This window comes from Kryptolebias marmoratus, linkage group LG10 (genome assembly GCF_001649575.2).
Source record: "Kryptolebias marmoratus isolate JLee-2015 linkage group LG10, ASM164957v2, whole genome shotgun sequence".
NCBI classification, from domain to species: Eukaryota; Metazoa; Chordata; class Actinopteri; order Cyprinodontiformes; family Rivulidae; genus Kryptolebias; species Kryptolebias marmoratus.
In genome coordinates, this window is record NC_051439.1 from 6104062 (window position 1) to 6119851 (window position 15790).

Below are 15790 nucleotides of genomic sequence, written 5' to 3' on the forward strand. Positions count from 1 at the left end.
TTTTTTTTGTTTGTTTGTTTGTTTTTGTTTTACAGTTGACAAGATACAGATCTCAAAGGAAACTGAGGCTTCTGAAATGGTAATAATGCTTAGTTTAAAACTAACAACTCGTACCTTTTCTGTTAATTTGATAGTTTGTAAATACAGAAATAAAATGACAAATTTTAACTTCTATTATTTTGTTCACGTCTGCTTTTCCGCAGGATGTGAATAAAGATAATGACTTCCCTTCCCGATGGAGCCCTTTTACAGATGGAGGAATAACAACCAGGTAGTTTATGGAAGCTGTTGTCATGGAAACTGGGTCTCATTGTCTGGCTTGAGTTGGATAAATGCAACTTTTGAGACTTTTGTCTGTAAATGGATCTGAAACCTGGTTAAAACCTTGCTGTAATAATGTCACTACTTCTGCATGTTAGTCCTGACAGTTCTTGGTTATCCTTTCACACTAACCTGTTCGCTCACTTGCTGTAGATGAATTCACTCATCCCGTCTGCAGTTTGATGTGTCGATTTCTTTTAAGCTTCTTCTCACTTATCCTTACGCTTTCACTTTTCCCCCCCCTTTATTTCTCTCTGTCCTCTTTCGTCTGTCTGCCTCACCTGTGTTGTCCTTCAAAGGAGCCTTCTCAAAAGCGTTGAGGACGAGTTGTTCCAACGGTAACACTAACACTGTGCATGCTGTAGTACCTTTACACCAACCAGCTCACCCTTTGCTTCGTCACTTCCAGCTGAATACAATAACCCCTCTGACACCCATCCATTCAGCATGTGTAGCTTAACAGATGTGAATAGAAGCTGCTGTGATGTAATAAGAAACAGAAAACCACTTTGTAGCATTAAAATATCATGATCTTACAAGGTTAAGTCTGTTTGGAAAACTTAGAAAATGGTAAAAAAAAATAAATCCTGTCATTCTTGTTATATTAGGAGTACATCAATTAGGGTTGGGTGATTCTGCAATGTGAATCCATCTGCCTTAGGTTTTTCTTTTTTAAGAGTTATTTTCCCTCATTGTGGTTAGTTAATTTTCCCATTTAAGAGTTTTGACCTGGTAATAAATGTACAACACACACCGATCATGTGCGGTCCGGCTCATTCAGCAGCAAAGCTCGGCCCGGCCCACAGCCCAACACCGGACAGCGGGCCTCTGCAAGGAGCTGCATAATGTGTTTGTCTAAAGTTAGCAACAATTCTGGTGAAAGATTAGTCTTATTGTAATAGAAAATGACAAATGAGAAGTTAGTTTAAAAAAGAAACTAAAGGAGAAATACTGTTTGTTTCAAGAAAAATGACAGAAGTCGATTTATCGTAATGCAGGCAGCTGTGTAAAACAACTAAATAAAAAAAGAAGAATAGTCACTCATTTGTTGCTTAGAGCGATTAAGGAGTAGTTTTAACTATGAAATATAGGCTGGTATCATTTTAGGATCAATCAATAAAATTTGAGTTTAAAAAAATAACTTAAAGAGAAACCTGGCTTCTCTTTGAGATGAGATGTGCTTTTTGATCACCGAATTTCTAGGGAAATTACCAGACAGCAGACAAATATAATAAACTCGACAAAATACCATACAAATCACTGTGGTTCAGAGAGTTGTTGTTTTCACAGATCAACAGGTGGAGTTAAATATGACCGTGACACGTCGTGGCAGCTTTCAGCCGTTAAACACACACTCTGTGAGGAATTAAACAAACATGCTGGTTTTAATTTTGTTACCATTAACAGCGACAGCTGCCTGAGGCACTTTCCTTCGCCCTGCGGAGCTCAGTGCAATTTCAGGTAGATGGAAAAGGGTTATCAGATTTACATTTCTGTTTCCCTGATCTGTGTTTATTCACTGATATTCGCTGCTGCGTTGAGTTTTTTTTTGGTCCAAAACAAAGGCGCCACGGCCGAGTCTCCACCTTCTCCTCCGTGTTCCCCCCACACTGACATTATCCTGCAGAGCTCGCCTTTTAGAAATACTGTCGGTTGTCACATTAGAAGTTAACCACATGTCCGTTCTGCCTGGAGCTCCTCATGTCAGCTCAGAGCTGCACAGATGTGGTGCATTTCTTCAGAAACTTTTCTGTGTAAAACCAAAGTGATCCCAAATGAGTGACTCTCTTTTTCACCACAAACACCTGATAGTACAGAGAAAACAGATTCCCTCTTCTCCTCTTTCAAAATATGAATAAAATAGAGTGGTTCATTCTTAAAGACATCTGCACAAATATAGTGTGGATTGATGGATTGATGATGTCTGATGGTAAAACGTTTGCCTGTCACCCAACCCTAACATCCCTTATAAGCTAACTGAGCTGGTCTTTCCACTCTGATTCTTGTATTTTCTAACCACAGCGGACACGTCGCCCATCTGGATGATGCCTTTGAAGAAGCGGAAGTGTAAGTCATGTCAACAGATTTAAATGTTATAATTCAGTCATAACAGTTTGTATTTGACGTTTACATTCTTCTGTAAAAAAAAAATGACTAAACTACATTTCAGGTCGACACTCAAGCCCTGTGTTCCTCCTCCTCTGCCCCCGAAGGTAAGCTCTGCTGTTGGGCTGTTTTTGCTGTTTTCCTCTCAGCGTCACAAAATATTTGAAACGCACATCTCTTCCCTTCTCAGCCACGAATAAACAGCTCGTCGGAGGAGCCCGGCCTGAACGACGAGAGGTCTCTGACGGTTCGCAGGTTCCCCAGCTCTGAGAACGGGCCGAGCCAGGCGGCCCGCAGGCAGAGCACGCCCGAGCAGGGCAACAAGGCCGAGCACTCATCTTCTGATTTACTCTCAGCCAGCGTCAGCAGCCCGGGCGGTTTGTCTCACGCCTCTGATTCTGGTGAGTCTCGGCATGATTCTTTTTGAACTTTTCATTTCTTTATTTTATTACAGTGTTTATTTGGGTGTGTTGTTATCAAAAATCATTGTTCTCTAAATGAGTACATATTCTGTTTTTTACAAGCTACCATAAAAAGTGAATCTCAAGGTAACACATTAGGATTCTGACATTCCTCTGATTTTACTTTATGATCAATGATAATTAGGGGTGTAACGAGACACTTATCTCACGAGACGAGATTTTAACATTTTTAGGACAAATCTTTTGCCACAAACTCTGCTGACCGGCATGTCATGAACAAGAGGTTCAAACTTAATTTTCCCAAATTCAGAGTCAACAAATTATCGTGTGAACCCTGACATTAAGTCTGTTCTGACTTGAATCACGTATTTTCCGCACTATAGAGCGCACTGGATTATAAGGTGCACTGTCAATGAATTGTCTATTTTCGAACTTGTGTCTTCTGTAAAGCGCACCGGACTATAAGGCGCATCGTTGTGCACTTTCCAGTTTTTGTAACTTTGCGCGCCACGCTCTGCTCAAAATGGACGATTTTGGTGCTCTAGCGAAGCTGGTTCTCACAGAACTCACAGAAGATACTGCACCGACGTAAGCGTCAAGTAAAAACGCCTCCACCGCTCGCTCAGGTCTGTGCGCGGAGTCCTGCGTGACTATAACTGAGCCTTAATGCTGCAAGCGGTGCAGCTTCGTAGTTTACCAAAGTCGTACTAAAATATTATGACTTCTTACATATATAAGACGCTCCGGATTATAAGGTGCACTGTCGTTTTTTGAGAAAATTGAAAGCTTTTAAGTGTGTCTTATAGTCCGGAAAATATGGTAAGTGTGCGACAGAGGCTCTTCCTGCCTTCACAACACGTCCACGTGGTCCTCGTGCCCGAGTGTTTGTTTAAGCTGCTGCCACACAAAAGATTTAATGCAGTGGAGGCGTTTTCAGTAATTATTTCACCAGACAAAGTCATGAAACGGTTCTCTTTTTTTGGTTCATGGGGCAGTTTTCATTTTGACTTGAGAGCTTGTAGCGTTTTAGTTTCGCAAGATCTCGTGGGTCGAAATCTTGTTACACCCCTAATGATGACCCCTCAGATCTGATTTGTCCTGGTTGTTCTTGTGTGACAGATGTTGATTCGGATGGAAGTGGTAATGGAAGCAGTACCAAGCTGCCCTCGCAGCACCGGAACGGTAAAAAGGAGTTTCCTGTGAGTTTAAACATACTTCACAACTTTTTCTGCTACTACTGATTTAACTGTAGTTTCATTGGGCTTCAAGACAAAAACGTCATGTTATGTTAGAGTTCTAAGTAACTTTCTGACCTCCCAGTCAAACTGCATTTATGAAATCTTTCCTTCAGCAGATCCAAATGCTTTTGGTTTAGAGGGAATTTAGGCATCCAGCCATGTTGAACGTTTGACACAAAACCAATTCCTATTCCTTTTTTTTTATGGCTCATTGTTAAGGCTAGAGCTAAATTATGGATTTCTATTTAAAATTGTTCATGTTGCTTTGCGTCTTTAGCATTTATGACATCTTTTTTTTTTAAATGTTTCCTCTGCTCCTCCTTAGAAACCAGCAATAAACGGCCTGCCACCCACTCCTAAAGTTCTGGTGAGTGAAACGTCTGCATTGTGCCTCACAGTCTGAGCTCTTCCCCACTGCTCTGGGTTTTATAGACACTTGTTATTAAACTCTCGTCAGAGCGGCTGCTGTGCATTCTGCAGATATTTGTGGCTCAGCTCCATCCCAGCTCATTAAATCCTGACATTTTGGCGTTTCAACAGCGCCAGATCCAGCCTGTTCTGACCTGGGTTGCTTTTTTTGTTGCAGATGGGAGCCTGTTTCTCCAAAGTGTTTGATGGCTGTCCGCTGAAGATCAACTGTGCCACATCCTGGATTCATCCAGACACCAAAGGTACACGCAGCATGCACATATATGGACCGTTCTTATCGTCAAAGGCAGGCGACGATGTTTTTGCGTAAAGTTTTTGTTCAGAATTTTACCATCTGAAGTCAGCCATGTCTGTCTGTCAGCAAAATTTGTCATGAACCACTGAACAGATTTTAATGAAGCTTTCAGGAAGTAATCAGTGAATATACCTCTTCAAATGATTCATATTTGGAGCCAGCCCTACTCAGTATGGCTGCCACAGCCAACTCGCATCAGAAAACACAAAAATGAGTATAATTCAGTCAATTTTACAAATATTGACCTGAAATCTGAAGAGGTAGCAGCTGCGAGTCATTCACAGCACATACTCTGAATGTGAGTCCTCACAATATTGCATAAGATCGCACATATTATTTTCAAGGTTTGACCAAAATGGCTTAAAGGTCCATTTCTTGATATAATCTTAGTTTTAAACTCTGGCATGAAAGTTGGTGTGCAAGATACGTGCCTTCAGTGAATGCTAGGCTTTTAGCGTTTAAACAGCGATGATGCTTAATTAAAAAATCGATTTTCTTCCTCTAGATCAGTACCTAATCTTTGGAACAGAGGATGGCATCTACACGCTAAATCTTAACGAGTTGCATGAGGCCACAATGGAGCAGGTAACCTCAGCCGAAATCAATTTCCATCACAGCTTTCACCAAGGTTATTAGAGTTGAATTATTTTGAGCTTATTTCGGTAAAGGTGTGCGTTCAGTGGTCGTATGTTTTTGTGGAAAACTCCTGTGAACTTTTGCCTTTTTTAGATGACACTTAATACAGTTTACACAAGACTCTTCATTTCAAATTTTTTAAAATGTTTCCAGAGGAGTCATTTCAAAACAGGAATCAAGTCGAAGTAGTTGGACATATATAAGTCCTGCCTGTCACAAAACAACAAAAACTCCCACTGACTTGTTTTCCACTGGTTTCCTTTGTTCTCTTTCCACTTATAGAGTTCATTCATCAAAATGTAGATGTTTTTTTTCTGAGCTTAGATTATTTATTACAAAGTTTTCTTGAGTTTCAGGCTGCAGCTGCTTTGGCACCTTTTAACATTTCTGCAGAAATGTCCTAGTTGGTTATTATTCTGTCTCCTCCTCTTCAGAGCTAATGCTAAACTGCACATTGATGGTATTTATTTAATCCCATCCCCCTTTTTAGCTTTTCCCAAGGAAGTGCACATGGCTGTACGTTATCAACAACAACCTGATGTCTTTGTCAGGTAAGTGTCGTTCTTATCACAGCCTTCTGCTTTACTGCCCTCTGTCATAACCTGCTGCTTGTTTGTCCTGTGTTATCTGGCTGCCCCTGAAGGCAGCACAGCCACCTTATATCTTCCGCCCTAAAATAACAGCTTCTGTTGTTTACCTGTAGGGCCACACAGTGCCTTATGATTGATACACATCTGTAAAAAGCCTGTTTTCTTGCTGAAAAACACTTTTTTTTAAATTTATTTTTGGTCTTTGTAGTTTACAGTGTTGACTAGCAGCAAAATCAAATAGTCTGTATATGAGGCAGCTTGGTTGGGGGAAAAAAGATCTCTGATTTGAAACCATAGCTTCTAGATTTGGTTTTCCTGAGAACCTGTCCTTTGCTCTGTTTAACAGTCAAGGAGGGGGTTAATAAGTGTAAGGTCTACTTGCGACCTCTTGGTATACATAACTTCTGTTTTCTTCTCCTCTTCCCTTCTTCCCTTGGACTCTATCCATCCTCCTCTCGCCTGGCTTGATTTGATATTCTACTAACTGGCTTCATCAGAAGGTAATCATGCTTCACATCATCATCATACTTCTGTTTTACCCTTGTTTACGTCTAACTTTTTCATTTGTGAAGACTGCTTCGTGGGGTAAAAGAATACTTCAATCCTTTCTTTTTGACGTTTTCGCACACACCACTCCACTCTTGTTGTTCGTACACCTGAAGGTAATATTAGACTATATTTTACTCTGCTGTAGGGAGATCTTTCCAGCTGTACTCCCATAATCTCATCGGGTTGTTTGAGCAGCTGAAGAAGTCAGGCCTGGTCGCTCAGTTCCAGACACATCACTTCCCTGACAGATCTTGGCTAAGGTAAGACTTGAAGCTGAACCTGAATTAGATTTTCTGTGAAGGGTTTTGTTGTCGTGTCACATTTCACCCATTAACACCTGCTGCCAAAAGGCGAAGTATTTAGTCTTTTTGCCCATATGTCTGTCGGTCAGTTATCTCATGAACCAATCAATGGAGGGATTTTATTAAAACTACCAGGAATTAATCATCAAATGTACCTTTTACCTTATTAACTTTTTGAGCCAACCTTCGTCAAGATGGCCACCACAGCCATCTAACCTTAGAAAACACAAAAATGGCTATAACTGAATCAGTTTTACAGATATTGAGCTAAAATTCGATGTGGTAGTAGCTGAGAGTCATTCACAACACATACTCTAGGCGTGACATCTTGACATACTGCTTGAGATCGCAGCTCCATTTCTCATCATAAGGTGATCTTAATCTAAAACTCTGGCATGAAAGACGGCGGGTGATATGCATTCCTTCAGGGAAGGCAAGACCTTGAAGTTTGTGAGTTATGGCATCGGGTTGCATTGTTGCTTTTTATCAACGTAAACATTTTGCTGCCCTCTTACTTCGCAGCTGGTTGCTTTGCACCATCATGACGATTGCGAAACAAAAAGAGAACAAACATGCCAACTTCCCTGATTTGAGATTTCGTTAGATCAGCTAAGACTGTGGTCACGACAGCTTCTGCTTTGTTTTGTTTTCCCCCCTCAGGCGATTTGCCTTGACAACAAAGATCCCCGACACAAAGGGCTGTCACAAATGCTGCATTGGTGAGTGACCTCTCCTTCCCAACCACTCTGTTTTATTTTACCACTTTTCCATCAGATAAAACAGTTTCATTACACAAAGAGCATCTCCCAACAAGGGTGTGTTCTTTAAGCCCTTATAACTTTTCATATTTATTAGATCTGTAAGGGGAAGCTTAAGGGAAACAAATGCTAAATGCTAGTTGTTGTTTTTTTTTTTAATTCTTCTGGGAGAAGACAGAAAAACAACTCCCCCTTGTTATTGAGGGGGGTCAAAGGTAGCAGGTCTGATACAGCAAGTTAGGATTTATCATCTGATAACTTCACTATTTATTGTCCAAACTGTAAACAGTAATCCACAGGCTGTCAGGAAAAAAATCAACTCCAAAACGTTTTCTCTTTAAAAAAAAAAATAAAAAAAAAATAAAGCAAAACAAAAATCACTTCAGTTTATTTGACCTGGATTTTGATGCTAAACAAAAAGCAACACAGAACTGAATAACATCTGATGTGAAAATATAAAATAAATAAAAAGGTTAAAACTCAAACCTGGCTTTCAGCGTTCTGAGTGCTCGTGTGAAGAAAAGAAAATTCTTCTGGAACAGAAATATTGAATAAATTTACAAATGGCTTGTCATAGTGCTGTTCAAAGTGCCCAATAAAAGACACAACTGTGATTTGAGTTAAACAGTCAAGTCTTCAAGCTTCTGCATGATTTTCTGAACCATCTCGTGATTTGTTTGATGTAGACTGTTTCGACAGAAAAGAGCAGGACTGACTGACGTATTTGTTGCAGTCACAGCTTGAATACATGTACCGGGCTCCCCTAATTGTTGCATTGTATTGTTTAAAAATGTAGGTTTTTGATCAACTGCTATAAAGCATGTATATGGTTTTTCCCTGGCCTCACATTTTAATGCTGTTTTCTGACCTACTTTCCAGTAAGAAACCCATACACGGGCCATAAATACTTGTGTGGGGCCCTTCAGTCTGGGATTGTCCTGTTGCAGTGGTATGAGCCCATGCAGAGGTTCATGCTCATAAAGGTCAGTTTGTTTTTCTTTCAATTTAAAGAAATCTGCAAGATTATTCTATCATTTTTCCAGTAGCATGTATTTAAGGTAAATAGGTATTTAAGTTTAAGTTGGATGTAGCTGAGCGTCATCCCCAACACATAATATGAGCTCTTCACATTCTGGGAGACCTTTGCCTAAAACCTGGTGACGATCAGAAAGCTTTAGTCTCTTATTTCTGTTTTGTTGACAACTGCCTTTCTTTTCTTTTTCCACTGGGCATTAACAGAGTTAATAGACTTTGACTGAAGCTACAAGCTGTTCTGGCCAAGCTTTACGTAAACGGATGTAGCTTGATTGTTTTGTTTTTTTTATAGAATAATTTCTTATTTGAACAGCTATAAGGTATGTGATAAACTCACGTCTGGTCTTGATGAATTGATGGCTAATGTTCAGTCGCTTCCCAAGTGTTCGGGTCATCCCCTTTTTGGGTGACTCCAGACAATGTGCTGACAAAACTGACTGGAAAGTTGTTTTCCCAACATAGCGCTTGGCGTTAAATTGCATGATCTCTAATCGCCTTTAGCGGACCTCTTTGTAACAGGTCCGCCATGTCCACTCCCCCCTCGTCACACCCCACAGACAGACAGCCACAGAATGTGGCTAAAAGTAGCTAACAAGTTAACGTAAAACAATAAAATAATAGAGAAAGGAAACTGAAGCAGATTTCAGAGAGAACATTGTTTTTGAAGGAATTTAAGTGACCTTAATGTACAGAAAAAATGCAAAAGGCTGACTAAAAGCTGGAAGAAGCAGAACAGTAGCTAAAAGTAACAAAGCAGTTGCTAAAAGCTAAAAGTAGTTTAAGAAGACCCAAAGATCTGAACTGAGAAAACTCTTAAAATGTCTTCAGCTACAGAACAGAAGTCCAGTTGTGTTTGTTTTTAACCTTTTTTTTGGATTTACCCTGTCCTGGATGACTGAGATTCTCCACCAGCAGTAAAGGAAAACAAACGGAGCAAGTGTGTCGAAGGCATTTAAGAGATCTTAATGTACTTCTATAGGGAAAATGTTTGTAAATAAAGTTAAATATTTAAAAAATATGAAAGTTACAGAACCCAATTTATTTTGGGTTCTTGTTTTTTAATTTGGATGGCCATCACCTTACCTCAACTTACCTTCACATGTTAAAATCTAATGATTCTGTAGCCACTGACATTATTTTTATTATATTACATGATCATTTCCGTAGTGTTGAGCAGCAGTGTGAAAGCTTTCTGTCAGTCTGTCACTCAGCGGTTTATTCATCTGAAATACTGAATACTTTAAAGCTGCCCTCCACTCTGAACCCCAGAGACTAAACTGCAGCACGATCAAACTGATTAATACAACAGAACAGCAATTTTTTACTTAATCAGAAATGTTTTACTGAGGGCGTCACAGTGAAGCAGTGGTTAAAGCTGTTGCCTCACAGCCAGGAAGTTGCAGATTCAAACTCCACCGGGGGCCTTTCTGTGTGGAGTTTGCATGTTTGGGGTTTTTCCAGGGACTCCGGTTTCCTCCCACAGACCAAAAACATGCACAATAGGTTAATTGGTAGCTCTAAATTGTCCCTATGTGTGAGTGAGAGTGTGAATGGTTTTGTCGCTCTGTGTCCCTGTGATGGACTGGAGACATGTCCAGGGTGTCCCCCGCCTCTCACACACTGACTGCTGGAGACAGGCACCAGCTGCCCACAACAGAACAGAAAAATTGGTAAAGAAAATAGATGGATGGAAACTTCCATTTCTGTTCATTATAGTTTTTTTAGTAGAAAACGGTGAAGGAAAACTCAGCATCGGCAGGTCAGAGCTCTACAAATATGGAATATCAGTCCACAAAACTGGAATCTGTGTCTGTTACAGTTTGATTATTTGAACACCCATAGTAGATGCTAATCACTCCTTTGGTCCAGCTTTTAGTTTTGCGATGCTGCATACTTTGGTAACTGACACTAATTTTATATTCCAGCATGTTCTTAGTATTGTGACCCATCCAGCTAGGTCTAAATCTATTTTTGACTTTTTACCCGTTGCAGCACTTCGACTTCCCGCTTCCCAGCCCGCTCAAAGTGTTTGAGATGCTGGTGGTGCCGGAGCAGGAGTATCCTCTGGTGTGCGTCGCCATCAGCCAGGGTTCAGAGCCGGGCCAGGTGGTCCGCTTTGAGACCATCAACCTCAACTCTTGTTCCTCCTGGTTCACAGAAATTGGAACAAGTAAGTCAAACATTCACTTTAAAGTTTGTCGCAATCGTTTTACATTTTAATGTGTAAATGCAGCCAAAATCCAATCACAGACTCCACGATTACTTCAGATGACATTGAGTCTTTACTGTCAGTGAACCACTGCTTTTAATGTGAAGTCATAATGGACATCTTTTCAGTCACAGTTTCAGGGTTGTTGTGTTGAGTGATATAAAACAAACATGCAAATGTAATGGGAATGACTGTGTTAGGAATTCAGTTGTGCTAAAATGTGATAAATGAGCACAAAAAGTAGGAAAGAATGAAACAATTGACAAGGCACAAAGCTATTACTTAATGTTCTATATTACTATGATCTTTAGTGTTATTATATTTCAAAATATTATCGGAAATTGCCAAGAAATATGTATATTTTGAATTCTTTGGGAAGAGTATGAAGTTGCCCCTTGCTTCCTCTCAGGTAATCAGCAAGTGGATGCGATCCACGTCACACAGCTGGAGAGGGACACAGTGTTGGTGTGTCTGGACAGTAAGGACAGCCTCCTTTTTTTAAAATTTCGGCTTGATTTGCTTTTTCCATTTATTTTTATATCGCCTGTGTTTCTAACAGCCGATCAAATTTCCTCCCCAGAAAATGTAAAGATTGTTAATCTCCAGGGCAAACTCAAGTCCAACAAGAAGTTGGCTTCTGAGCTCAGCTTTGACTTTTGCATCGGAGCTGTCGGTAAGTTTTCACACACGTTTTCTAATCTGTGGAAAACAACTCAATATCAACACTTTGACAAGGTGTCTTTATGTACTCACCTCTATATTTTTTTAAAGCTCTAAATTTTCTTTTGGATTTTATTCCCATCAGAAGTTCCCCTTTAGGTTTAGTATGGATTCATGGCCACCATCTTGCTAGGTGCTACGTGTACTGTTTACATGTTAACTGATTGCTGCGTCATCAGTCTAAAAAAAAACAACACCACCAACAACGTAGAAATAGCCTTATTTCACTTAAATAAACACGCATCAAACATTGTGAAAACAGAAAGAGTATGCTGTAATGAGCCTCCCAACAATCCTGGTAACACATTAGCAAAAATGTCGACCCGACGTGCTGCTGTTTCGTGATTAAAATAAAAGCTCCAGTCATTATGTACATGACTGCACTTTAGGTATTACGTTGCATGTATATTTAGTCTAAATAGAGCTCAAATATCAGAAAAGAAGCAGAGAAAGATACTACCTAAAAGACTCATGGTTGGTTCAGAAGCAAAGATCTGCCTTTTTGATTCAAAACGCCTGTCTGGGTAAAAAAACTGTGATGCCACTGATCTGAGACAACTGCAGCGGAGGGAGACGTAGTAGTTGTATCATAGTACTGTGGCAAGATGTTTGTATATTTATTGGGTATACCTGATATCAAGCTTCATTTTCTCACACTAGCACTCAGCCTGTGTGTTACATTTTATTTTATATTTTCACACTGGGAGATGTTGATCAGTTCTGTGTTGCTTTTTATTTTGCATCAAGTTGAAGTTGTTTTATTCATTTTTGTTTAGCAGTATTTTCTTAAGCGATACCTTCCTGTTGGTTACTCCTCACAGTTCAGATTGGATTAAAAAAAGACAGTAAAGTATGACTTCATTTATTTTATAGTGAATTTACCAGTTGTACATGACCTGCTACCTTACTTTCATTGAGCCGGTACAAGCTGACCCTCAGTTCCTGCTTTAAAGTAATTAAAGCAGATTAGTCTGGAGAACGCAAGGTGACCCCTGGTAAAATAATACTGTATTAGACATCTATCCAAAGGAAGAAAAGATCAATGTAATACCACATTTATTTGTAGTTCAGGTTCCAAAAATTATAACGATTAATGACAAAACATTGGACTTTTGGCTGAGTTTTTTTCTCTCAGATATTTGTGATCAAGTAGCACCTAGAAAAATGGCTGCATGGATTCTCAGCTCATCAGCAACCTGCGGTCGGTCATTTCCAGTCTGTTTCTATTTCAGTGGAGCTAAGAACTAACCAAACACTGAAAGTACAAACGCCAACTTTCTGTGGCGTTTCTTCAAAGATGGAAAAGTCAAACATCTTACTTCACAGTTTTCAGTTTCAGATGCCTTTGGTTTAAATTGGTTTGTTGATTTTATGATGTTTTGTTGGCCTCTTCGAGCACGTTTCCTTGTTGTCTAACACACTAACCTGTGTCACCTTGCAGTGTGCCTTCAGGACAGTGTCCTGGCCTTCTGGAAACATGGCATGCAGGGGAAGAACTTCAAGTCTAATGAGGTAATTTATAATGTAACCACTAAAGAAAAGTCAAATTTATGAATACGTCTATTCAGCTAGTAAAACATCATTTAATAATAAAGAATTTATTTCTTTGACTCTGTAACCAGTTTGGTTCTGAACAGGTAATATTTTTTTACTCCATTGATCCTCTATTTTGATGGTATTTGACACTTAAAACCTCTGTTGGTTAAAATGATGATTTTTAACCTCCCTAAAACTTGTCTACTGAACAAATGAACGCACACCTCCTATGTTTTGTCAACAGAACCTTCAGTTTTTGATCATTTGTGCAGAATTATGCTACCTGTGATCGCTGGAGATTAGTTCTCAAGTGGAGCCAGACAGTGTCTTTGTGTCAAAGTAATGAATTTGCTCTCCTTCTCACCGAAGGATCAGTGTTAACCTGATCACGAGTCGAGCTAAGCTGCACAATAAAATTTCAAGAGATCACGGGGAGGTGAAGCGTTCTCTTTTTATGAAAAGTGATATGGCTGTAGAGGGGGCCGCTCATCTGAGAGCCGGCTGTGTCAGATGTGGTCCTTGAGCATTCGGCTGAAACAAAAAGGTATTTTCCAAGACTCCGTTCAGAGCAGCTCAGCACTTCTCCCACAGCAAGGATTTTTGAAATGTCAGCAGCCATGTAAAATTTATGTTCAATCATATATGCGACCTGTCACACAACGGGGGCACTAAATAATTCAACCTTCGCCTCGTTATGATTCTTCTCCTAAAGTGAAGGAGGTTAGGCTTGGTGATCCATGCTTGTCTCGGGTGGGTGCTCCATTGAACACCCAAGACCGTGTTTTCATTCAGAGATCAGGTCTCTTTCAGGCCAAGGCTTACACCTCGCAGGTGTCACCCACCGACCGTCTCACGTCTGTCAGCGAGTATTCATGACATGTCAAGTCTTATTTTTTTATGTTAAAGGAGCCTCAGCTTTTAGTTGCCCCTTCCGACTAGAGCTGGTATGCTCCTGGATGTTCACTTACAGCAGATATCTTAGTAAAACCTTACACTCTTGGTAAACATACAGTCTGTGCTGCTTGTGTAAAGTCTATTTGATGAATATCTGCAACTTTCAACTCAATTCAAGACGGCTGCCACAGCTAATTGACTTCAGCAAACACTAAAATGGCTGTAAGGCGGGTCTTTTCAGTGATCTTTTCAGTAGAAGCATTAAAGTTTCTAGTTCTGATTGTAATGACAGTGTAGAGAGTCTAATGGACATGGGGTTTGCAGATTTGTCCTGGTGGAGTTCCTTCAATACAGTGTAAGCTCAACGTCTCTGTGACTTCACATTAATTGACAAAAGTCTTGATGTGCTTTCATTTCCAGGTGACTCAGGAGATCTCTGATCCAAGCAGAGTCTTCCGCCTCCTCGGATCCGACAGGTTGGTACACGCACTGAAACGTAACTACGTCTTCACAGGAGGGATGAAAACCTCTGACAGAAAAGTCTGTCACCCTCCTCCGGTATCAGTTTGGGTTTTCACCATTTTTACTATCAGTACTCCAGAGTTTATTTGATTGAGCAGGGTCCCCCCCTTGGGTCTTTGTTTTTTCCATTACCTGGCAACCACCAAACCACCGGTTCACCCCTGTGAATTAGATCTGACGAATGTGTCTCTACCTACTGTCATGTTTTTCTCTTTTGTTTGAAGCTGCTCATAAACTTCAAAAAATGTTTTATTATTTTCTAACGCCTCTGATGTTACTCCAGCACCAGTTTCAACTCGGCGTATCTGCTGGGATGCACATATTTTTAGCAGCTAATGAGCTAACAATTTGCTTGTTTTATCCCCTTGTTCATTAAATTTGGACCTTAAAGTTAGTAGAAGAGCAGTGATGAGGTGTGATAAGATCATATTGAGCTTGCAAAGACAGTGGTGCTTTGTACATATCTGGCTGTTTTGAAGTTGCGTATCCAGAATCTAAAAATGCAATGTAATTAGCCCTATAAAAAACAATAATACTATCCCTCCTTATAAAAGCCTTCATTGTTTCCTACAACATGGCGGCTGTGAGCTCTGGAGTCTCAAAAAAGTCTTTATCTACGAGGAGAAGGGTGTCAGGACAACATGGTGGTCTTGGATTAGCAGTATTTTGGAAATGTTCATGAAGAAGGAAGTCTGAAGTTGACCAAAGCAGCCTGCTATCAATTTAAAAATCAATGTGGGTGTAGGTATGGTGAATATGCAAGAAAAGGAGTGTTCTCTCTTATCTGGATCAACAACATTAAATTTGTTCATCAAGGCTTCAACCACTTTGGCCGACTGACTGAGCAGCAGAAGTGGAGGAGAAGCGGTCCCATAATCAAATCATATATTGTTAATTTGGCAGAATTAAGAAAAGCTTTCTCAAAAATGAATCATCATCCAACTGGGAGTATACAGTACATTCACAAGAGCCACTTTGACATCAGGACAATTATAAACCTGGCAGCAGAACCAGAAATAATTTTAACATGAACAAAGGGAATACCACCATGTATAAAAATGACAACACCTCTTGATTTGCTGGAAAAGGATGAAAGCTGCACCAACCCACCTCCTCCTCAGTAGAAGATTAAACCTGAACAAACAGATGACTTGGCGCTGCCAGTGATGCCTGACAGAGCCCTACCTGTGGCACCGGAGCAAGTCATCCGTCTACCGCCCAGCCCCCC

At 40.2% G+C, this 15790-nt stretch overlaps 1 protein-coding gene across 2 annotated transcripts in view; it reads left to right on the top strand.

Annotated features, from left to right (window-relative positions):
- map4k5 (mitogen-activated protein kinase kinase kinase kinase 5) overlaps positions 1-15790 on the top strand; it is a 52692-nt gene that overhangs the window by 33704 nt on the left and 3198 nt on the right. Inside the window, exons 15-33 of one of the 2 annotated variants that reach the window (XM_025005905.2) lie at positions 36-79; positions 204-271; positions 2344-2388; positions 2492-2534; positions 2618-2828; positions 3969-4048; positions 4413-4454; positions 4674-4758; positions 5317-5396; positions 5938-5998; positions 6535-6537; positions 6732-6846; positions 7549-7607; positions 8526-8629; positions 10674-10851; positions 11300-11368; positions 11471-11563; positions 13052-13122; positions 14461-14516. In XM_025005905.2, the coding sequence (XP_024861673.1) occupies positions 36-79; positions 204-271; positions 2344-2388; positions 2492-2534; positions 2618-2828; positions 3969-4048; positions 4413-4454; positions 4674-4758; positions 5317-5396; positions 5938-5998; positions 6535-6537; positions 6732-6846; positions 7549-7607; positions 8526-8629; positions 10674-10851; positions 11300-11368; positions 11471-11563; positions 13052-13122; positions 14461-14516 (1507 nt within the window). The remainder of the gene's footprint in view (positions 1-35; positions 80-203; positions 272-2343; positions 2389-2491; positions 2535-2617; positions 2829-3968; positions 4049-4412; positions 4455-4673; positions 4759-5316; positions 5397-5937; positions 5999-6534; positions 6538-6731; positions 6847-7548; positions 7608-8525; positions 8630-10673; positions 10852-11299; positions 11369-11470; positions 11564-13051; positions 13123-14460; positions 14517-15790) is intronic. The other variant, XM_037977927.1, reaches the window with a different exon arrangement.